Below are 25,415 nucleotides of genomic sequence, written 5' to 3' on the forward strand. Positions count from 1 at the left end.
AAGCTAGACCCTCTCCAATGTTGAGACTCAAGTGAGTATTTTTAGGAGAGAGAGTATTTTTTACCATGTATACCAATAAATAGGTATCTAAACTTAGCTACTACAAAAGAAAGTTGCTAAGTTTAGATACTCAACTTTGAGTCTCATTTGATAAAAAGAGTGGGTCTCTTATCAATATTCTAATATATTTTGTTAAAGCCCAGAAATATGTTGACGCATGATCATCAATTCATCAATAAGGCCCGCCATAGTAGAATGATATATTTTGTGATTTTATAAATAGGTTGTAGCTTCTATTTAGGAGGAGTGATCTTGTGATGAACCAAGGTATCTGTAAATATTAGCCATCAAGCCATGTATGCCGTCTAAAGTGTTCAATATTAGAACCCTTAATCCAGAAAATATTAATTGCCGGAATTAGTTTATCAGCATCACATAAAATGCCAAAGAGCAAATGAAAACTATCCCAAAGCACATTAAGTTCATTATCAATTTAAAACTCAAAAGAAAGGGTAGTATCATGTGCTATGAAATAAATCCCCAATTCATTTGTGGATTATCACATTCACATATAAATATAAGAAAACCTACAAAATGAGCCAACAATACTCATTTCTTTGCAACAATAGAGCTTTAAAAATGCCCTACAAATGTTTCTTCGGTTTGGTGAATGCGCAGAAAAAGCAATTGTCCATTTCTCCAAGGGACGAAACCCATAAAAGCAGAGCACCTTCATGCATTATTTCTAACACACTTGTGCCCTACAAGCTACAAGATGCTACTATGTTATCCAAATTCTTTTTCTATTTCTGTAAATTTTGCAGGATCCCTCAAAATTTGTAGACCATTTCTTTTGTATATCCAAGTTCCTTGAGTATTCCACTTATCTGCAAAACAGGAAACCGTTGCTATGAATCAATAATGATGAAATAAATTCGACACCAAATAGGAATACTGATGTTGGTTATCGTAGAAAATTAGCAACATCATGCAGCAAGACTAAAGGCAGCTCAAGCACTCATTCCACACCCAAAATAATAGGGCACAAATCTATATTAGGTCATCTCAAAGTAAAAACTCAATAAATGATACTTGTAGATAGTTATGGTGTATTTTTAAACTTATTAACACTAAAAATGCGCCCTATTAGTTAAGGACGGAGAGAGTAGAAATCTAAACTAAGAGTCGAAGACTGTAGTTTAGGTTCTGTAAATGTTTAGACAATTAATGTAGCAACAAAAGTGTTTTTGATACTCCATACCTCTCCTTGTGAGTAATCTTTAGCCTTGTCACCAGATATACTTTGCATCATACCAGGAGGACCACATACCTGGATTAAAAGAACAGACAAAAGTTTACAAACGTTAAGAGAAAGGAATAAAGGCTTCAATTCACCTGCTGTAGACGGAAATTCACAAACCAATTACTAATAGTTGAAAGAGCTATCTTTATCTTACCATGATGAGAGTATCGTCCCCAGGACCAGGTAAGCCTTTTGTGACAACATCCTTTGAGACATAGCCTACCCCGCCTCTCCAGTCCTTTGATGGATTGTCAACAGTGTAAAATACCTAAATATTTTTTTCATTGAAACCTTCAGCATCCCAATTTGTCAAATTAGATGACAGAATTTGATCAGTAATCAAACAACAGTACCTTAAAATTAGGGTGGCTAGTGGCGAGTATGTCAAGCTTTTGCTTCAGTAAAATATCATCCGGAGAGACATTTGCATAGACAAGTGATACCTGTAAGATCAATTGATAGCTAATAACTATGAAAAGCCAGATTCATAATAACATTGATGTTGGATCAAAGTTTAAGGAATGCTGAAATAGATTTTATACATGATACCAAAGCAAAAGGGTAGCTAACCTGAGTTTTATCATCTGGATTCTTCAGAATAGCCTCAACTACTTGAAGCATTGGAGTGACACCAGTCCCACCAGCAATCTGTTGCCAATTGGGAGTACACAAAACATCAACCCACAGAAATAGACTTATAAGCAAAGAGTATAGTTTACAACATGTACATAAAAGGCAAACTCCTGAGTCCTCTATCGGCAGGCAGTGTAGGTAATTACATAGAATTTTCCAAGGAAACAATGACACTGACCAAACACATGATCTTGCATAAATATACAAGCCCCCCCTTCCTGCGATGGCCAATTCATTTAAGACTTTCAATATAAGTATTATAAATTGAAGGCAAGAAAAACCAGAGGCTCAATACTGGAAAGTTCACAGCAACCACATGACCTACCGACACTAGTGAAAACCCGAGTCTCGATTGATTCATGGTAGTACTGACTGAAGATGTAGAAAATGAGGCTATCTTCACAACAAGGACCACCTCCCAAACTTTTAAGAGTTAGTACTCAGGCAAATCATCAGTTACATACAAATCAAGTTTCCAATTGGTTCAACATTCAGACGATGCCATAGGCAAAGGGCAAAGCTACCACCACCACGATAATGCCAAAGTTAAGTATAAGTAATATTATTCTCATTTGTTAGATATAACAAATTCTCAAATACACTTAGCAAGAAAGATATCAAATTTCAAGCCGATGTGTTTCTTACCATGCCGATGTGTTTCTTCATGTTCGGAGTATACCTGAGCTTCTCAATGGGTCTGCACAAGAATTCAAATAAGCAACTTGATCAATAACTGCACTGAAATCCAAAACAGCACTCAAAAAAATGGTGGAGCAGCTTACCCTTTGACTTCTACAACATCACCAGGTTTGAGTTTTGCAAAATGCTGACTCATTTTACCTTCTGGATATATCTGTTTTTGAACAAACAGAGTGGTTAGCTAACAACTAAATAATAAAAATGAGGAAATAAGTCTACAATAGAAGTTGACGGACCTTGATCATTAAATCAAAGTACCCTTTGGAATCAGGATCAGAAATGGGAGTGTACCTGAAAACAATTTGCATAAAATCAGGAATACAAAGTCATAGACCAAAAAAAAAAAAACCATCCATTCAAAATTCTTCAAGTAAGACGGAGAAACACGACGTTCCATCGAATGACATGTTTTCACTAATCATTGGTTTAATAGCCATGTTTAAAAAACCTCTAACATAGAAAAACTAGACTTGTCATGGGCAGGAATTCAGATCTAGTTTTCATGTATTAAACCAAAATATGAACCTGAAAAGACAGAAGCACAGGATATCTGCATCCAGGTGATGCTACCAAACAAATTATACTACTAAACATGTCCCAACAGGCCAACAGAGGAATTCCCTCAGTGGAAAAGAAAGTCAAGAGCCAAGTTATGCATATAACACTACCACACTATGGGATCATATTATTATAGAGAATCTGTAACGGGCAAAACTTTCCAGAGCTTCTAGCAAAGAAGGGCCTTAACGTTACAGTAGTGCAACAATGTGAAAAGTCTGACAACATGCTGCAATTGATTATAGTAGTACCAGAGTTGTCGATCAAGCCTCCTTCCAATTTCTGTTCATTACTTAAAATCAAAGACACCAACTTTGAGAACTCTCTCACGGAAAAAGGCTTCCACATCTCAATTTCTAAAATTTGTTCCAGTAAGCGAAAACTATCACAACAAGATTACAGTAGAGAAGATAGCAATCCTAATTATGTGTTTGATTTAATCTTAGATGTAGAATGCTCAACCTGCATGACAATGTGGTGTTTATGACCCAAACAAGCAGATGAAGATTGACAATAGAAGTGTTGGTATGTGTTAATATCCTTTGAATTATTACCGAGACAAAGAAAGAAAACAAGTGGTGCTACAAAATTCAAGTTTTACATATTTCTATAAGTAAGGATACATATATTTACAAAAAGAGACTAATTAAGTTCAAGTACATGCCAATGGATACACAGAATGTAAGTGCAAGCTGTAGTTGGATGTATAGCAAGACAAACAAATTAATAAAGCAGTTTCTGAATTACGATTCATCCATGTCATACTAGACAATATATTTCTATTAGACACAAAAGCAGAAGAGATAATGGAAGAAGAAATCATAATAATCATGTTTTGCTCAAGAAGAAACTTACGGTCGAACGACATATTTCGTTTTCCCTTCATCATTTTTCCCTGTGGGAGCTCTACACAAAGAAGCACGATTGTTAAGAATATGCTTGCAAAGAATTAAAAGGCATCACAAGGCAAGAAAAACTCATTCTAAAATGCTACAACCTGGAGGCACTACAGGTCATTGAGTAGATCATACATTTAGGAATAGAAAATGTACCTTGTGAGGAGGCAAGAAGCAATGTGAAGACCTAACTCGGCTTCAGGATCAAATGAGAACCTACAATTTCAGGACACCAATTATATGACTTCACAACTGTATCAGATGTTAAAAGGCCATAGGAATGTTCCTCTAATATTAGTTCTCAAGCACCATTAATGTGTCAAAGTCACATCTTTGAAAGATTCAGAAGAAAATTAAACAGCAGCCTCATTACAAGAAATTATTCAACACTTTTAATAAATCAAAAGAATCAAAAGCAAAAGAAACTTTAACACGCATTAAACAGGAGTATAACCTGTAGAGCTTAGTATTATGGCTGACAGTTGCACTCTCCTGCAGTTTGAACTCAAGCCACTTATCTGGATTCAGCGCTGGAAAATACACAAGTTTTCAGTCAAAGAAATATACAGCTAGGAGAACAATCATTGTTAAAAAAATAAATAAATAAACCATCAATTAAGGTTGGGTTATGGGATTAAGCTTTGATTGATTGATTTATTGATCAATTAAGGTTGGTACAGAAGTAACAAAAAAAAAAAACTTTGAGACTTATCATGTAAGCCAACATCAGAGCGACAGCACTGACCACTTGCTTGCCTCTATATATGATAAATTAAAAACATCCTTTCCACCTTTTCAAAAATTCAAAAAAATAAAAAATAAAAAAAAATCCTTTCAACGTTCTCCTCTCTTTGTCAGAAGGAGTAGGCAGTGGGGCAGATAAAAGAGTTGAACTTGGCAAGGTTAAAACCTTATATGAAAACAGTGAATAATAGGAAGGGGAGGTGGAAAGAAATACCAAAAGTAAGGCACCAAATGTATTCATAGCCATCTAAGTTACTAAGTTGAGTATATAAAACTTGTTGAGTAATTTGTACATTCTTTCACCGTAAACAATTAACGATCTAACATGATTACATGAAGAGCAAATCAATTCATAGAGAAGCAGAGGCTGAGAATCACACCAATTAAGCAATGGTAAAAAGAAAACTCACCCACTTTCTTCTGTGTTTCTTCATTGATTGAATCTAGATGAGCCTGCAAAGACATAATGGTAGAGCCGTTAAATCTAGTTTATGACTTGGCCACAAAACATAAAAAAGAAAAAAGAAAAAATTCAAATATTATTTGTATTGGTTTCTCAAAACTAGCATACTGGACGTGCAAAATGAAACAAGTAACCTATTCGATCATACACACCACAGAATTTGACATGATGAACAAAAAGCTTCACATCAAAAGCTCTAAATACAACCAAAGAAATGAAAGGCTAGCAAAATTGTTCGTGGAGAATCATCCAAGTACGGTCCCAATCAAAGGGGTTAGACAACAACATAAGCATGGATACTTGAAATTCAGTATCTGATTATCTACTACTTATAAGATTCACTCCACAAATCCCTCATATTAATCCAAAATCATCGAGCCATAACCCATTTCGACATTTATCAACAAAATACACCCAGATGCTCCCCACAAATCATCCAAAATCCAAATTGGAACCTAACACCACCATAGATAACAGTTCCATCATCACTAACCAATTAAGTATCAATGAATACTAATATATAAACCCTTCAACATATCATACATTCATACCATTATCACAGGAAAACAAAAATTAAAAATCTTATTAATCAACAATATCAAGTTCAAAGAAGCTGCAATTGCAAATAACAATGATACCAATATCCAATTTAATGAACATCATACCTACCAAAAATATTATTGACCCATTAATCCATTTCGACATTCAATGATAATAATCAAAAAATTATCATTCAAAACCAATTATCAAGGATTAAAAACCTCACTCATTCAATTAAACAAAAACACAGTAAAATACCAAAAAGACAATCAACAAAAATTAAGAGCATTACATCATAGTAATGAGAAATCGAAGGAAAACCCAGATGAAATTAAGCCGAAAAGTTACCAAATTTGGGGAAGAAGTGAGGTAATAAAGTGAGATTCCTCCAGAAATTGAAGCGGCAATCACTCCAAAAGGCGTACGAGAGGTGTAAGAAGTGGAGTTTTGAGAGCCCTTAAATGCATTGGATAATGCAACTGGAGCTGCTTTTGCTAATCTTCTGAAGAACAATGTCATTTTCTCAGATCACAAATTCACAGAAAAAAGAAAGACAAGGGTTTTAGAGCTCAAATTTGGAGAAGACGACAAAGTCGAGAAGGAAGAAGAAAAGAATCTACTATTCCAAATTTCCAATAAGGAGAGTGAGTGTTGCGTGGAAGGTGTAGAAGGTTTTTTTTTTTTTTTTTTTTTGTAAGAATCTTCTTCTTTCAAGGGTCAATCCGAACACATCAGGTTTCAAAAATGGTAGAGTTTACGAAATATGAATTACAACCACTAAATGTACATACGAGTATATGAAAACATCTATTATTTGTTATTCAATTGATCTATTAGCTTCTTAAAGGGTATGGTAAATCTAACGATGATCAAAACATTAAAAGAGTTTGTGGATAATTTTGATTATGTTACACATTGTTCAATTCACAAGGGTTCCAAATTACAATACTAAGGACAAAGTTGAAAACAAGAAGATTGTGAACTTGTGATCTTCTATGTAAATATTACGGGTCCGTCGGGTAATGAATGGAATATTGAATATTAAAACAATTGAATGTTAATAAGCAATCACTTTAAGGCCCCTTACAAACATAAACTAGAATCATACATTAGGCCTTTGAGAGAAGAAAAATGATGAGAAAATCTTCATCCTCAGTTATAGCGGAAGTATACATAGCTAAAAATAAAATACAACTCAAAATTAAATTTCTAAACTTGGTACTTATGTCCAAAAGTAAGGCAACATCATCAAGTGAGCTAAGGAGAATCCCACAGTAGCGAATTTTTGGTGCACACTGCACAGAATCCCACAGTAGTTGGCTAAACCTATGTACTAATATACAGGATTGATTATCATTAGCAAGCCAAGAACTCCGTATCATCTAAATTCCTCGTGTATCTCTTGCAGCTTTTGCCCATCTTACAGCTGATCTTGCCAAAGCATCCATAGGATCAATGCATTTCTTAGCAAGGGGATCGTCATGTGGTAACAAACATTGAAGTTCATGGGAGGCAAGGATCACAATATTCACAGATTTCACCAGAAGGAGCTGGATTGCAATTCTTAACAGGTTAAGCGCTCCCTTCATGTCTTTCCGCTTCAAGGAGTTTATAGCGGGGTATATGGCATGCTCCATGGTTGATTTATCTGGCAACACCACTTCAAACCCCTGCATCAGTTGTCAGAATTCAGAAGTCAATAGCAACATTGTAGACTGCAAATAGGGTCAAGAATCAAGATAGTAGACATAAATATCAAGACGGTTCATTTTCGTGTTTATCAAAATAAATGGATCCTACTCGTGCCAAACTCAGAACATAATCAAAAGCACAACGCTCCTGTCAATGGAGAAGTCTAAGGGTGTTGTACATAGCTAGCTCATAGACCGGTCAAAATTTGATCCATCAGGAAAGCTGATCAAAGGAAACTTGGCTTTAAATCTTCAAACCATGAGAAAGTTTGAAAAATGACTTTAAACAACAAGAAAGCAAAACATTGCACCTGACTTAGGGAAACACAATTAAATTTTTGTGAAAACATCAAAACTCAATTAAAGGTTGGTACAAAAGCACTTCAAACTTGATAGATTAGGTAAACTGAACTAAAGACACGATATTTGAAAAGTCTTCTTACACTGGCTACTGGATAGACAAAATATATCGGTAAGTTGAACTGAATGTCCTGCTACTTTGTGACAACTTTCTGCATGAAGTAGCAGAAAATTTGCTAAAACCTTTAATCTAGTCTGATATATATAGCTATATATCTCTTTCAACTTGGTCTAAGATGGACAAGTATTTTCGTTTCCATCTTTTGCACAAGCCTGATGAATGTGAAGACAAATTAGGCTAAGTTCTGTTTCAGGACTCAGAAGAATAAAACTCCACTACAAAATCTGACTTGAGAGAAATTCAACAGCAGAAACATAAAGATTTTTGTCGTGCTAAATAAAATCAATACAATGATATACCAAAAAAAAAAAAAAAAAAAAAAAAAAAAAAAAAAAAAAAAAGAAGATTATACCTGGTCTTGCAGTTTTTCCTGGTAGACTCCTGCCATTAGGATAGCATCAGTTGCTATAACTCCAACTTTGACACCGCTTCCAGCTTCTAGAGGCCTAAATCTTGCTTCCTTGAGTTCTAAAGCAACACACTCGGCCATATGAAGAAAAGGCTGCTTACTCCCTAGTGAAATTTCTCCATACCAAGCATGTGAAAGATGGCAAGGCATGACAATGCATCGTGCTCCCCCTTCTTCAAGGAACAACCTCTTACCTCTCAGATTCTCAATCATCCTAACTTGGTCTAATCCAGAAGGGGTTCTACCATCATTGGTGTTAGCAATGTACTCGCAGCTTGAAGGAGATGTTGGATCACTGCAGACAATGAAAGGGACAGTGCCGTATTTATCTCTTGAGCTCCATAGCACAAACTTCTCAAGGAAGATCAATGTGGTAAGAACAGACACACCTCCAATGATTCCAACAGTATTCTCTTGGCTGTAACTGGGAGAAGCACTTGAGGAACTGTTACAATTCTGAGGTTCTGATATAATTTTCTTGTTTTGATCAGTTTTTATAGGAAGAGAAGAGGACTGCAGGGAAACCAAAGATGAAGAAGGAAGTGATCTTATCATGCACAGCTTGTTTTTATGTTTATTTACATCATTCACTACATACAAGGGATAACTCGGGGGAGCAAATGAAAATCCCATGCCTACTCCAAGTCCAAGTACAGCATCAGGTATACATATTACGGAGTACATAAAATATCAATTACTAATGATAATGATTTTTGTCTGCAGAGTGCAGCCAAATAAAAAACAGAACACTTTTTTCCTACAGACTAAAAACACAGAAAAATAAAAGAAAAGGCAAGATTTAAAAATAAGAGTGATTACAGAACCATGAAATAACATACAAAATTAAGACGCATGAGGCAGGTTTATACTCTCCCAAAGTTTTGGGGGCTTTATTGACATTGGAAGGTTGTATAGGAAATTAGGAATCTGAATTATTGCCCTTTTGTACTATCACTGAGCAAGGGCCTACAAACTTCAATGCTTGGTTTTATGTATCAAACAATCAACGAGACTAATTAGACCAGCAGAAAAAAAAAAAAAACTCATGATTTTTATTAAATCTTTTTTGGAATCGTAAATAGTCAGAAGAACAATTACGTTAGAAAAAAAAACACACACACACACACACACACACACACACAAGGCATGGCTTAAAAGATTAAGCAGTAACCCTGCAGTAAAAGAGAAGCATAAGAAAGAAAATTACACATGCACTCACACAGCGACACGGATGTACATTGTTTTACTCTTTCATTGCTACCTGGACCACATGGACTTCAAGTTAGAATGGAAACCTTACTAGTGAACAAGGACAAACTAGAAGTCTCCAATGAATAGATGTAGTTAGCAAAAATTCTATATCAATTACTAAGTACCAAATAATCAAAAATTGCTGCTCTTTTAATCTTCAAGGTTCCAAAAATGACTCCTATTAAGTCCCTACGACCTGTAAATACCCCGTCATGTACTAAACATACAGTAGTTATAATTTGGGCAAGCACCAAGCACAGAGTGTCAATGTGTTAGTTACAGTACGGGCATTACAACCACGGTATCCTCCCCCCCCCCCCCCCCCCCCCAGCACACAAAAAACTCTGTAGTCATCATGTTACTATCTGCTTTTCTAGAAAAATAGGTAATTGGTATATACCTAGCCAAATTTTCTGGAAAAACATTTGATAGATGCCTTGATAGAGACATCAGAATTGGGGGGTCCAAAGTTTTATTGGTATGTGACAGTTCAGTGAACGGCAGAAATAACTCAACTAAGATGTAAATTGTTTTAGTATGAATTATTGAGACAGTTTCTTATCGTTGAGGGCATGTGACAGCAGCCAAGTTGATATTGGAATGCTCTAGTGACAAATTCCATCACTATAATATTGACTTGCGCAGTACACTGTAAATTTTGTCTAATCCTCGATCAATAAGTCATTGTGTTTACCATAACGACTGCTATTAGCAGTTGATTGATAGATGGTTAAATCATTAATCCGTGGATTGAGAGTGATTTGTTTTCCTATCAGACATGATTACAATTTCTTTCCTAGTCAATTTGTAACATATTTCAGTACGTAACAGCCTCGATTATGCAGCAACAGGGTACGGACTTAATGTTGCTGCAGCAACAGACCAGATTTAGGTGGTTTAAATGAGTCTATTCACCCACCATGAGGACTTTTCATTTTCTTATATGTAGCCGCACTCAAACTTATGAAATAGAACTAGGCACATACAGACATACTCCTGGCTATTAATAACGTCAGCACTATATTTTTTTCATCTATCTCAATATTAATGCTCACACTAGGTTCTCAAATAAAGCCAATTGCAACTGTTAACACTAAAAACAGATAATTCAGACTTCAGAGGAACATATGACTTGACTGGAGTTCCAAAGACACTAATTTTCCTACCATTATACAACTTGCCCAATGCCCTGTTTTCTAGGTTAACAAAGTAAAACCTAATTCGCACAAGAGGGAGCATAAAGGAGGGTTGCAGGACGGAAAGAAACATGTACTCCGTAGTAAGTTATTGATGACAAGAACTTTTCACTACAATGTCCTCAATTACTTTCAGGGTTACACAAGGTGCTGAGACCCAATAACCCCATATGTGTTCCCAAGAGTAAGGACACCAATGTGCCAAGGTATATTTGGCTCAAGTCTGTCACCAGTATTTAATTGCTGTAACCAGAAATCTATCACTGAAACGAGAGACATACACACAGTGGGAGTGCACCCACCTGATCTCAGACTGGTATTGAGAGCTCATGGGGTCATGGACTCATGGGACAAACAGAAGAAGAAATTATGGAAGGGAGGCGAGGGACTATTTGATCATACTCCCTTCGTTCTTTTTTGTTCTACTCACTTGCATTTTGCACGGTCTCCAGCACACATGTTTGACCCATAATATCTTTAATTACGCACAAGCGTATGAAAAATTAGATATTTGGATCCTACAAATTGTAATGATTCCAACAAGATGTCACGTGAGTAGAATAAAAAAGAACAAAGGTAGTAGTATTACGCAAAAATCGTTATAGATATACATCACAGGCAAAGAATATTTATTTCTGATGAAATAAGGATAATCACAATAAGCTACAAAATAAAAATAAATTAGGAGAGGAAAAAAAGTTAGCAGCTACAGATTTGAAAGAGAACTATTAGGCTCTTTAAGTGCACTGTTAGAACTGCTTACTGGTGCCCCTTGAAAGACCCAAGTAGATATGAGGTGGTGGGCAATTGCAAAAGGCCCTGGAATAAACATGGACGCAAGCTCTCCGCTTTCAGTGTTGAAGTCCGAGGAGAGGTTCTGACCCTGCGTGACCCCCTTGCAAATCTGCTCTACCTTGGCAGCAGCTGTTTTTTGTGCCTTCTCGTATTCAGCAAATGTAAGAGCTTTCTTGACATTTTCTCTGCTATGCCACTGGGCATCTAAACAACCACATACATACATTAGAGAAGTAAAATAAATCGGATATAAGATGATATTCGCAATCCATTAATCAGGTATAGAACAGTTAATTGTAAGTTCTTACCTAAGTAATACTTCCTCTATTTCTCAATACATAAATCGTTATGACTTTCATGATTACGAACGAATAACTTTGACTCTTAATAACTAATTTTTTTTAAAAAAAATTAAAAAAAAAAATAGTCAATATATTATACTTATACTGAGATTAACCCAACAACAATTATAATAGTTACATTTATTTTTACTTATTAGTAATAAAATGAGGTCCCATAAGTAGTCAAAAAAGTCATCAAGTAATGAAGGAATGAGATCCTACTTTGAGTTTCATATCCAAATGAGGAAGGCAAAAGAAAGATAATGCAATAAATAAGAGAAAATGTGGCAAACCATACCTTCCAATTCATCCTTATCCACAGTTATTTCAAGAGATTTCGCATAAGCAAAGAAGCCTACCATCAACTGGCAGGGCATGCTGCTTGGCCCAACTGGAAAAGGTCAAAAGTTAAAGTTTGTTAAGCTGAGACAAGAAACTGATTGCAGAAATTTATCTGCTATGATCATTACACTATTACAGTATGACAACATAAAAAAATAGTTAAATACGAGATGATTTTACTCAGACATCAGCTCCAAAAGAACTTACCAGGCCATGGCTGAGAACTATGATAGACAACTTCTCCTACTTCAATCCCAGTTTCCTCCCATGTTTCTCTCCTCACTGCTTCTTCCAAACTCTCTCCGGGCTAAGACAAATGTAATTAGATAACAGATATTTTAGGTACAGAGTAACTGAAGCAGAAAGCACAAAGGAGAGGAGAAGAAAATGATTCTTATAATGTCACACATCTCAATAATGGAGGCACAGATGTATCACAAATGAGGTACGGAGTCATCATATATCTGCAGAGTACTAACCTCTAAAAAACCAGCTAAACAACTCCACATTCTAGGTACGAATCTCGACTGTCTGCTTAAAAGTGCACGGTCATTTTCCTTGTCGATCACGAGCATAATGACTACCTGGTAACAGGACACACAACAGGAAGAATTTAATTCCATTTGTTCAAACAGTGCTTCTGCATTGCATAATAAATGAGAGACTGGTATCATCATACTGGATCAACACGAGGATATATCCTCTTTTTGCACAGTTCATTTGAGCACTGCACTCTTTTACCAGCTTCCCTTGGAAATGTTTTACTTCCACACTGCCCGCAAAATCGAGATGTTCCATGCCATTCAAGCAATGCTCTAGCCTAACAAACACCAGACGCAGAAAATACAAGACCATAGTTAGACGGAATTTGAACAAGAGAACAAACTAAGAAGCTAGAGAATCAAGACAACTGTTTAGAACTGAAGCATTGAATTCGCCAGTACTGGATAAAGGATTTTTAGCTTATGCACTGAATTAGAATGAGGAACAATATCAAATAGAAAAGGCTACAGAACTAGATTCGTCAGCAGCCACACAAAGTAACTGGACATATATTTTGGCAAAGCAAGGCTTTATAACTGCCACTATGATAGAAACTCAAGCACATTTGAAAGTTGTCATTGAATGTTTAGATAACAGATTCAATCCCAAGTTCCTAACCCCATAGTAAAACAGAGTTGAGGAAGATAGCCTTGCATATCTATTTACTTTAAGTCTACATATTTACAATTTTTGTTTAAATGTGAAGATAAAGAACTGAATATAGCTAACAGTTTTAATCTACATACATATTACATCTTCCCATAAAATACTCATGAAATTAATACTTCCCATAATGAGATGTCATTAAATAGAAACCAAGACACATCTCTAGCTTCAAGATTCAAAATGAACAATACAAATGCTTCATTCATGTGTTCTCTGTCATTCATGTGTCCCATTCACCACAATCATGTTAACCAAACCCACCTATGGTACCAGCATAAATAAAATTTCACATTTTTAAGCCCCTCCTCTTTAACAATCATTAACATTCCTGGCACATATCAAACATACTTCTTCCATCTCCGATAATAAGAAGACGCTCAATCTCAACTACATCTACCAGTCTACCACCAAGACTAGATCTTCAACCTCATTAAAGAATACATCTTTGCACATTCATAATTGAGTCAAAATTAAACAGATACAACCACATTACTAATTCATGAGCTAATTCTGTTACCTGAAGAAGCTATTTTGTTCTTAGCAAAGCTATCAGAACCTACAAATACTGATCTTCGAAATTCTAACTATTTTTCACCTCTATTCAATCATTCCCTTATATAAAAGACATCCTCACACTTACACCAAGGTCACCAACTAACAAAACCTAACACCAACACAATTTTGCACCGCATTCTCAAATAAACCCTCTTAGCAATCCACATCACAGTTCCCAACACGATCACAACATGACGATTATCGTTACCGTATAAAACAGGTCACAAGAAGGTCACGATGGAACGAGCCAATTATTTGTCATTACTCATTACTATTGGTATCAAGTATCATCTCAAAGTGTCATGATGGCAATCAATTTGAAACACAAAAGCACAATCAAATACGAAGTATAATCTAACTAAACTAGCAGAAACATCAAAGAAAGCATAATCATCCATGTAATATAAGCAGAAAGAGAATACATACATGACCAGCAACAGCTAAATCAGCCATAGCACGAGAATCAGACCAATCAGTAGCCACCATTAAAGTCCTAAGCTCAACAAAAGAGAAATACTTCTTCCCCAATTCATCCACTAATTTATCATCTTCCGAAACATCAATTGCCCAATAAACAGAATCTTCCTCTGATTTTGAACCCAGGTAAACCAACGAATCTCCCTCAAATCTAACCGAAGAATCAGCCAATAAACCCTTACAATCACCCAAACTAAGCCAACCCAGATGCCAATTTGGGGAAGAACCCTGAGAACCCGCCAAAGGGCGCCCTTTTCTGAAAGGCAATACCTTAAAATTAAGGGCAATGGCGTCATGGGTATTCCCTAAAAGGTGAGATTTAAGAGCTTCAAGGGCTGAATTAGGGGAAAAAGGGTCATTTGATTTGGGGGTTTTGGCTTTAATGGGGTTGCCTGCGAATGCGTGGGATTGAAGATTGATGGAAGACATGGTTGAGAAGCGGAGGAGAGAGAGTGGAGAGGTGAGTTTAAGGAAGAGAGATGCAGTGGTTGTTGTGGAAGAGAGAAGCAGGGGCATTGGTGGTGGTGCTCTGGTTCATTTGCGGTGGTTTTTAGGGAGGATGAGAGATGATGATCAAAGTTAGAGATGCAATGTTTACGTGTTGCGTCCATGTTTTGTAATTTTTGTGTGGATATCGAAATGTACATGTCATGTCTTCTTTTACCGGTTTATTCACTATATACCTTTCAGTTTTTACCGGCTCTCAGACCAATAGAGGCAATGGCATAGTGACATTTTTGTAAATTTATGAGATTCTATGATTAAATTGAATCCGTAAATAATAATCGATCAATATAAATATAGTATATACTAAAACAAAGGCACTCGAACTATACTTTGACACTCTATGGTTAAAATTTTCCCGCTTTATTTTCCACCCAAATATATCAACTAAATCAAAGATTATATGTGACTAATAGTACTGGTAGCAAATATTTTATACCCCTTATTAATAATCCCATCTTTAATCGGTTTGCTGTAAATAATCTCACCTTTGGATAATTATTTAATAATCCCACCTTTATATGAGATCTTCTATTGGTCCCTTGTGACCGGTAACCTGTACATTAGGTTAACTCTTTTTTAAAAAAAAATTGAATGACACATGTCACTAAATCATTGGTCAAAAAGAAAAAACTTTTTAAAAAAATCTGATCAAATTTTTTTTATAAAAAAATCTAGCCAATCCCCAACGACACCCTAACCCCCAATCTCCGGCAGCCCCTCCTCCCATCCCCGCAGCCGGACCCCCCATCCCCACCGTCGGAGCGCCGGAACCCCCCATCCCCACAATCACAGCGTCGAAACCCCTATACCCACCCCCACGAAGCAAAAACCGGCCCTTTTATTTTAATGAATTAAGAAATAAAAAAGATTAAGAAAAAAAAAAACCCTTCAAGAGGAGAAGAGATGGCTTGGGTAGGAGTTTCGGCGATTAGAGAGGCTTTTTGGCGGTTTTCGATGTTTTTCAAGGTGGTGGTTATGGTTGTTTCGGGGTTGGAATTTGGGTTAGGGGGTGATTTGGGGGTGCCTTTTGATCGGCACTGGGTGGGTTCTTGTATTATATTGGGGGTTTCGGCTAGCCGTTTTCGGGGGTGTAGGGTGGCGGACGGTCGGTTTTTGGTGGGGCTAGGGTGAGGGTGAGAGTTTCACGGTGAGTTAGGATGGTTGATGGTGTTTTTTTTTTAGTATTTAATTTTTTTTTTATAATCTAACCAATTACAAAATGACACGTGGCGTATTAACTTATCAAAACTGGTTACCAACAGGTTAGGGACTAATAGAAGAAGTTCCCATGTAAAGGTGGGATTGTTAAATAATAATCAAAAGGTGGGATTATTAACATTGAATTAGCCAAAGGTGGGATTATTACAATCAATTTTTCCTATTATTTACCAATTATCATAACATTCCTACTTCCTTGATGAGATAAAGGAATAAGTATTGGCGCATAGCGCCTATATGTTTTAGAAACAAATAATAAATAGGATGGCAAAATGTACCACTACTACATAATAGGTGACATGTGGTACATATTTGAGGAATAAATAATCAACGACATAGGATGACAAAAAATACCACTACATGAATAATAGTACACAAAAAAATATTATTAAGATATCTTATACTTTAATTGTACATTATACATGAATAATAGTACACAAAAAAATACTATTAAGATATCTTATACTTTAATTGTACATTATACATGCATAATAATACACAAAAATGTACCACTATAGAAAGAAAAAAAATGAAAAAAAAAAAAAAAAAACTTTTTTTACAGGTGTTATACGTAAAAGTACCACTACATGCATAAGAGTACCATGCATAAAAGTACCACTATATGCATAATAATACTTTTTTTTTTTTTTTTTTTGAGGCAATAAAACCCTCTTATTTGCATGCCTAGCAAATAGGTGTTATGCGCCTATATATACTCAAGATAAAACATATAAAGACACTAATATAACAATATAATCCCTACTATACTTTCTTATAATTTCATACATTTAATTATTTTTTATTATCTCGAATATAATATTTGATCTTGATAATCTTGACATTTTTTTTTAATAAAGTCATGATTTTTTTAAAAAAATAGTTGTTCAGATTTATTAAAATATGTGTATGTCTAAACGTTTTAAAACATACAATTGCAAAAATGATTTTTTTTAATACATTACTAGTATAGTACCCGTGCGTTGCACGGTGATGATAAGTAATTTTTCCATATTCCTTTTATATATTTTGTTATTAATATCATTTTAAAACAACCTGGCTTGATTTTTTTAAACTAAATAAATTAAATTGGTATATAAATAATAAAAAAAACATGTACATAGTCCTTTTTAAAAATGTTTATTATTTAATGTTACAGCATAATAATTACTATGATGTTATGTAAAATTTACTAAAATGATGGTCAGAAAAATTTATATAATGTTTCATGTCTACTGAGCTTATATGTTTAGAGTGGAAGCTAAAAAAATGCATATGATTAGCTATCAAAATCTAATATTATTGTATATTGAAAAGATTCAAAAGTCGTAAGGAGTATAGAATAATATTAATGTCAAAGTCAAGTTTCGTATTTTTAGTTTAAAACCTATTTAGGGTATATTCACATTTAATGAACTTAGCTGAACTGAACTAAACTGAACTAAAGTAAACTGAAATGAGCTGAAATGAATATTTTATGAGAGAGGGAAATTAAGAGCTAAACTGAATTGAAATGATTAGAGCTGAACTGAAATTAAGTAAATGTGAACAGACTCTTAATCCTAAATTCTAACAAGTATAAGGAAAAGGGCTAAAAAATTGAATAAAATAAATAGATGACATCATAATTAAATTTGGAGGGAAAATTTTAATGAAAGCATGACACGTAAGACAATTTAAGAAATTGATGAAATCAGCACGTTTTGTTTTAGTAATAGTTAATAGATTGTTTTAGTAATAGTTAATAAATTATTTTATATTGTGTGATTTTTCATCCTAATTTTTTTAAACCAAAAAAAAAAAAAAAACTACACCCCCTCCAATAACTGAGGTAGGTTTTGATATCTTCCAACAAAAAATACATATAAGTATTAAATAGCATTGGACTTGTTACTATTAATACATGTGTTCATTTCATTAGCGTTTCATATATTTTTAAATTAAACAGACCAATCCTACAATACGACACATTATTAAATGGGTTTAGAGTTGTCAATTCCTAACCAACCCGAATCAATCGATAATCCGATTTAAATTCAATCCGAAGTTAATGAGAGAAATCCAAATGACTCAAATTCAACCCAATATAACCTGTTTAATATTTTTTGTGATAATATTAAGTTTTTATACTATAAGAGATAGATATTTTTTTTAAGCAGCTCAAATTCTAACACGAACTGTACTCGTTGACCCAAATGACATATCTAAATGGGTTATGTTAGTGTTAAAACTTTTCAGCTTGTTTAATTTTGTACACAAATAATTACACGATACGACACAATTGTCAATATTAACATAAAGTAAACAAAAAATGGTAGGTATAAAAAAACTCTTTATTATTACTATTATTATTATTTGTGAAGAAAAGGGACAAACTTTAAGTATTAATCCAAATATTTATAATAATATGATCGTAAAACTTTAGTATCTTTTGTTTACAAACATTTAAAAATGATTTTATATAAACTATTTACAAACTTACCCTATTTGAGAGCATAATTCACACAAAATATATCATTCATTTTTTTTTTTTGTAATATACAACTTTATTTTTAATTTAATAAATTTGATTAGGTATATATTATAACTAGTTGGTAATATAAAATTATATACTTATAAAAACAATTTATGTGTGTCTATTATTTATACAATTCAAATCAAATTTCTAAATATTTGTATCGTTATAAATGATGCATTTTTTATTGTATAACATTTCTTAATTTTATTATAAAACCATTTCTATATTATAATTGTAATAAAACAAATATGGTTTTCATTGATCAATATTACATAATTGTTAGAATGATTTTATATATGGTTAAATAGTTTAAACTTAAAAATAAATAGTTATATATGTAATTTAATATAAAAATGGATGTAAAATTTTGAATTACCTAAATATGAAATACGGGCAGGTGAATGATGAACCAATAGATTATAACACATAATTATTTATTGATTAACAAATTACATAAAACTATTTATGAATTAACAGTTTATTTGACACTTTCACTCTTTTTACGAAAGGCTAAGAGATACAAATCATGTAATGTAATCAATAAATATACTACATCCCCATTAATGTTCAACAACTCAACCTCAATAAACTTATGGTCATCCAAATTTTTTGGTATTTCCCTGGCTAACCCAACATCTAAATATAATTTATATCCAACTCGTGAGTATTTGGTGAATTTGAAAGTTTTGATGGGTATTTGGTGAATAAAAAAATTACTCAGGGGCATTTCATGAAATTTCCGTTAATAAATTCTTCATAATCTGAACTTTCAATATTAAATTTACTCATATAAACTATATATTTATTTTGAAAATCGATTTGTTTCAATATTAAAATTTTGTGATTATGTTCATAGTAGCTGTGATTTTTGTAATAAAAATTTGTAATAATTATTTTGTGTAATAATCAAATTAGCCTAATTTATACAAATAAATATTTTTTTTTTGTCTCACATGCAGTCTTGACTGATTTGTAAAATTTTAAGTAGAAAACCTCCCTTGGTTGTGTACATCAGACAAATATTTCGCAAGAGCAGTACATCATACTATCTGAGAAAATCAAGTGAAATGAAAAGGAATTATTTGGGTGTAACAAGACAAAATTAATTAATATTCCACTATTGGGACAACTAAAGTATATGGAGCTGGAAATGGAAAGGTAATTCAAATAGTATTATAACCTTATCCATATAATAGTACAAAAATTGGACACGACCTTAATATTTTTTTTACTGTAATTTATATACTACTCCGTAATATAGACTTCTTTTATTGACATGAAAAATAATACTCGTAGTACAAAAATTGGACACGACCTTAATATAATAGTACAAAAATTGGACACGACCTTAATATTGGGACAACTAAAGTATATGGAGCTGGAAATGGAAAGGTAATTCATATCACTTCTTTTATAGAAATGAAAAATAATACTCGTAGTATCACGTAAATAAAGCCGATGAGATGATAAATATATACTTTGGAAAATTCTCACCGGTAACACTCAACTTTCGTTTTTTCTCAATGGTAGAATATAATATTTTGGATTATCATTGGTAATCACCAATTAGTAATACTAATTTACTGGTAACATTAATGAAACTTTTACCTAAGTCCTTAACCATGGTTATTATGTTAAGTGGAAAATTAGCTACGAAATGACTCAATTGCCCCTATTTATTTCCCTTAACCACTTATGTCTAATCAAATAACTTCAAGGTTTCATCTAGCTAGTATACTAATTGCAAGTCAGCTTGCAAATTCTGTTGTTAATCTAAGTGGAAAACAATTGAGTATTGTCGCAGATCACGGTGACTCATTCCCTATAGCTGACCTCCTGCCTCAAGAACCTTTCGCTGGAGCATTTTGTTTAGCCGTGGTAGTATTAAGAGAAATTGAGAAGAAGAAGAACAAGGAATACGAATAGAATTGGGTTGTTTAAGGTTTATATAAAGGGATAATTGATTAAGGAGGGAAAATTGCATATAACTTTGGAGGGAAGTGATTTTTTAGAAGGGTAGGTTTGTAATTGTGTTATTATTAATCCATGGTTAGTCAATAATTAGGTAAATGTTTCATTAATGTTACCAGTAAATTAGTATTACTAATTGGTGATTACCAATGATAATAAAAAATTTTGCATTCTACCGTTGAGAAAAAACAAAAGTTGGGTGTTACCGGTGAGAATTTCCCTATATACTTTACATCTGAATAATGACCAAACACAAGGCCTCTATTTGTTGTTTTTGGGTAATCAACATCATTACATGGTAGAATTGACAATTTAGCCCAAATTTCATCCTACTCGTATGTAATGTGTATGAGTGCATGACTATATTCAGAGGAAAAATACTAAGTTTAATGTACTTTGTATATGATGGAAATAGTCTGATCAACTACATAATTTTGTACTCCGTATCTAATATAGATACAAATGTACTAATTTAAGGGGAAATGATTTTGGCACACCTCCAATTGATTTTGGCACACCCCTATGTGAGAGCACAGTTTTCTTCTGTGCTCTCACATAGGGGTGTGCCAAAATCAATAAAGGGTGTGCCAAAATCAATTTCCTAATTTAAGGTGCATACCTTTAAATGTACCCGAATTCAAGGTGTATGGAAGATTGGAAGTAATTTAATCTTACTCGTACCAATTTAGCCAATATTGTTTATGAGTATATCACTATTTTTATGGCTCTCACATAAAAAAAAAAAAAAAAAAAAAAAAAAAAAAAAAAAAAAAAAAAAATTTAAAAAATTGTACATCTATCTTATTCTCTCTCGTTTGTCTCTAACTTCTAAAATTAAATTTTTATGCCTCAGCTTTTCAAATTTGCTATGGTGTACTCAGAGCTGTCAATTCGGATAAACGGGTCGGGTTAGTGTGAGTCGGGTCATCTCGGGTCGGGTCAATACGGGTTAATGTCATAACATATGCGGGTCAGGTTCGGGTTAGGTCATGCTTGAGTCGGGTCACGTCGGGTCATACATCTTATCAGGTTTGGGTCGGGTTAGTAAAAGGTCGGGTTACATTATTCGGGTCGGGTGAAAAATAGGTCGGGCTAAATTCGGGTCTTTACGGGTTTAAACGAGTTGGGATCGTTCTCAGGTTCGAGTTGGGTTCGGTTCAAGTCAATTATTTACCGGTTATAATCAGGTCGGGTCATTCTCGGGTTCAAGTCGGGTTTGGTTCAAGTCAATAATTTGCAGGTTATAATCAAGTCGGGTCATTTCCAAGTCGGGTCATTCTCGCGATTCGAGTCGGGTTCAGTTCAAGTCAATAATTTCCGGAAAACATGTTTCGTCCTTGAAATCCGTCCCTAAATACATGTTTTGAAACTAACCTCTTAAAATTCAAAATGAAATATTGAAGAATAGAGTTAAATTAGGATTCAATTTCCGTTCCAATACCAACATGAGATACAATCTATATATATTGATTCAATAACAAGTCGAGTTGAATTTGGGTCGGGTCAATAACAAGTCAGGTCGGGTTTGTAGCAGATCATATTGAAATTCGAGTCGGATGTGTAGCAGGTCGGGTTGAATTCGGGTCGGGTTAGAAACAGGGTGGGTTGAATTTGGGTTTTGACTGGTTAAAACGGGTTTGGGTCAATTTCGTTTCAAGTCGGGTTCGATTCAAGTCAATAATTTACAGGTTACATTCGGGTCGAGTCATCTCTAGGTCGGTAAATGTTCGGGTTCGGGTCTCAAATACTCGGGTCAAGGGTTGGTTTCAGGTCGGGTTCGGGTCACTATTTTTATCGGATCGGGTTCAGACGAGCCGGTTAATAGGTCGGGTTTGGGTCGGTATTTCGGGTTGGGTCAGCTTTTGACAGCTTTAGGTGCACTAATCCAAATGGTTGTGGTGGAAGAGAGAAGCAGGGGCATTGGTGGTGCTGCTTTGGTTCATTTGCGGTGGTTTTTAGGGAGGATAAGAGGTGATGACAATCAAGGTTAGGGGATCCAATACTTACGTGTTGCGTCCATGTTTTGTGATTTTTGTGTGGATATCGAAATGTACATGTCATGTCTCCTTTTACCGGTTAATTCACCATATACCTTCGAGTTTTCATAGGCACACAAACCAATGGCATAGTGACATTTTTGTAAATTTATGCGATCCTATGATTAAATTGATCCCGATCTACTTTGTATATTTTAAAACAAAGTCACCTATTATTTACCAACTATCATAGCATATAAAGACACTAATAGATACAATCTTTTATTATACTTTCTTATAATTACATACATTAAATTATTTTTTACAGAGTATTATCTTGAATATAATATTTGATCTTGATATTCTTGACATTTTTTATTTTAATTTTAATAAAGTCATGATTTTTATTTAGTTTTGTGCCTGTGCGATACCTAGATTCTTTATCCTCTTCTACAAAAAAATAAATAAATAAAAAAAAAATCTTATGTGTCATACTAATATCCAATTGCCGCTTACGTGGTTTGACACTTGGCGAATAATGGAAACGCCAAGTGTCACTGTCTCATAGTCTGGCTAAAAGTCTAGCTCCAGTAGTTACTAATACGTGTCCTGGGCGTTGCCCACTTGCCCCAATACCCATTTTAGAGAGTGTACCTTTTATAGAAGAAAAAAAAATTATTAAAACGTTTTTTAAGTTGTCAAATTAGGCACAAATTCTCAATCTTCTCATTCAACGTGTAATAAATATTTATACAAGTGTATGCCTTGGGGAATAATCTTCCTCACAAGATAATATTAACAAGATCACAATATATATCTACTTTCCTATCATATATTAAGATATATTCTATCTTAACATCCCCCCTCAAGTTGGAGCATGGAGATCTCGAATGCCCAACTTGCCAAGTAGAAACTCGAACTGAGCTTTTCCCAATGCCTTCGTAAATATGTCTGCCAATTGCAACTTAGTAGGTACATACGAAGGAGAAATCATGCCATCTTTTATCGCATCTTTCACAATATATATGCATATCAACTTCAATATGTTTTGTAGGGGTGTCCGTTCGGTTTTCGGTTTGGATTTAGTCCAAATCCGATCCAATCCGAAATATAATTCGGTTTTCAATTTTCCAATCCGATCCGATCCGATCCGAATTTCTATCTTGATCCAATCCGATCCAATCCGAATTAAAATTCGGTTATTTGGATCCGATCCGAAAATCCGAATTATAATACATTATTTTTTAGCGCCTAATACAATTATAAAAATAAAGCTTTACTATAAATAAAAGTCTTCAAAATCATGATTAAAATAAATAGTTTAACGTCAAGTCATTAATTAATTAATACAAAGTCTCTCTAATTTATTTTATGTAGTAGTAAGTATTTGAGCTAAACTTCAAAATATACAGAAATCCATATTTATACAAACTTAATTTTACAATTCGATTTTCGGTTTGGATTGGATCCAATTAGGGTCAATCCGATCAAATCTGAAAATCCGAATTTCCAAAAAATCTAAATTCGATCCGATCCGATTTAAAGTTTGGATCCGATCCGAATTGATAATTCGGTTTGGATTGGATTGGATTTCGGTTTTTATCCGAATTATGGACACCCCTAATGTTTTGTTCTCTCATAGAATACGGGATTTTGAGCAATGTACAAAGCTGACTGACTATCACAAAATAAATCCATACCCTGCGAATGTTGCACACCCAAATCCCGTAAAATTTGTTTCAACCATTTTAATTCACAAGTCACAGCAGCCATTGCCCTATACTCTGCTTTCGAAGATGATTTTGACACCGTTGGTTGCTTTTTAGTTTTCCAGGACACCGGAGAAAATCCAAGTAACACAAACCACCCTGTCAACGACCTTCTAGTCAAAGGACAACTCGCCCAATCAGAGTCACACCACCCTTCCAGCTTCAATGCACTATCAGAACGAAGAAGTATCCCTTGGCCCAGATTCTTCTTCAAATATCGAACTACACGAAGGGCAGCTTCCCAGTGTTCTTCTCTCGGACTCTGCATAAACTGAGACAAAATATGAACAGAATACACAAGATCCGGCTGAGTCACTGATAGATAAATTAGGCGACCAACTAGCCTCCTATACTTCTCGACATCTTCTAACAACTTCCCTTCTGCGAGGGCCAACTTGTGATTTTGTTCCATCGGAAAGTCAGCAGGTTTAGCACCCAATAATCAAGTTTCTGAAATAATGTCAAGGGAATATTTCCGCTGACAAATATAAAATCCCTGTTTGCTTCGGGCTACCTCAAGACCTAGGAAGTACTTCAACACTCCCAAATCTTTCATTTTAAAACAATTCCCCAAATATGCCTTGAATTTTGACAAAGCATTTGTATCATTTCCTGGAACAATCAAATCATCAACATAGATCAATACGTTCAACTGTAAATTATCTTTGTGCAAAGTGAACAAAGAATAATCTCCATAGGATTGTTTAAATCCATATTTCTTCAAAGCTGCAGTCAATTTAGCAAACCAACAGCGAGGTGCCTGCTTCAGACCATACAACGATTTCTTCATTCTGCACACATAATCAGAATTGTTTTTATTGAAACCAGGAGGAATTTTTATGTAAATTTCTTCATCTAGATCTCCATGTAAGAATG

The 25,415-nt window shown here is 34.3% G+C and overlaps 3 protein-coding genes and 1 pseudogene across 3 annotated transcripts; all 4 read right to left on the minus strand.

Moving 5' to 3' along the window:
- Positions 1-462: 462 nt before the first annotated feature.
- On the minus strand, positions 463-6,475 carry LOC145635631 (NADH-cytochrome b5 reductase-like protein). The gene is made up of 13 exons (XM_081686952.1): positions 6,185-6,475; positions 5,244-5,286; positions 4,544-4,619; positions 4,246-4,305; positions 4,049-4,099; positions 2,872-2,926; positions 2,719-2,789; positions 2,582-2,633; positions 1,874-1,951; positions 1,657-1,746; positions 1,458-1,571; positions 1,262-1,330; positions 463-887 (listed from the first exon to the last, which is right to left on the minus strand). Exons 1-13 carry the CDS (start codon positions 6,353-6,355, stop codon positions 831-833), a joined length of 987 nt encoding a protein of 328 aa, XP_081543078.1. The 5' UTR covers positions 6,356-6,475; the 3' UTR covers positions 463-830.
- A 435-nt stretch (positions 6,476-6,910) lies between these two features.
- LOC145634340 (uncharacterized) lies at positions 6,911-9,683 on the minus strand. The gene is made up of 2 exons (XM_081685762.1): positions 8,361-9,683; positions 6,911-7,506 (listed from the first exon to the last, which is right to left on the minus strand). The coding sequence occupies exons 1-2, from the start codon at positions 9,099-9,101 to the stop codon at positions 7,219-7,221; spliced, it is 1,029 nt and encodes a 342-aa protein (XP_081541888.1). The 5' UTR covers positions 9,102-9,683; the 3' UTR covers positions 6,911-7,218.
- A 1,766-nt stretch (positions 9,684-11,449) lies between these two features.
- Positions 11,450-15,184, minus strand: LOC145634341 (nudix hydrolase 19, chloroplastic-like). Its single transcript, XM_081685763.1, has 6 exons — positions 14,533-15,184; positions 13,022-13,162; positions 12,822-12,926; positions 12,550-12,649; positions 12,299-12,391; positions 11,450-11,863 (listed from the first exon to the last, which is right to left on the minus strand). Exons 1-6 carry the CDS (start codon positions 15,097-15,099, stop codon positions 11,571-11,573), a joined length of 1,299 nt encoding a protein of 432 aa, XP_081541889.1. The 5' UTR covers positions 15,100-15,184; the 3' UTR covers positions 11,450-11,570.
- Positions 15,185-24,390: 9,206 nt separating this feature from the next.
- Positions 24,391-24,951, minus strand: LOC145636531 (secreted RxLR effector protein 161 pseudogene; annotated as a pseudogene).
- Positions 24,952-25,415: the final 464 nt, after the last annotated feature.

Source organism: Chenopodium album, chromosome 6 (genome assembly GCF_948465745.1).
Source record: "Chenopodium album chromosome 6, dcCheAlbu1.1, whole genome shotgun sequence".
Taxonomy (NCBI): Eukaryota; Viridiplantae; Streptophyta; class Magnoliopsida; order Caryophyllales; family Amaranthaceae; genus Chenopodium; species Chenopodium album.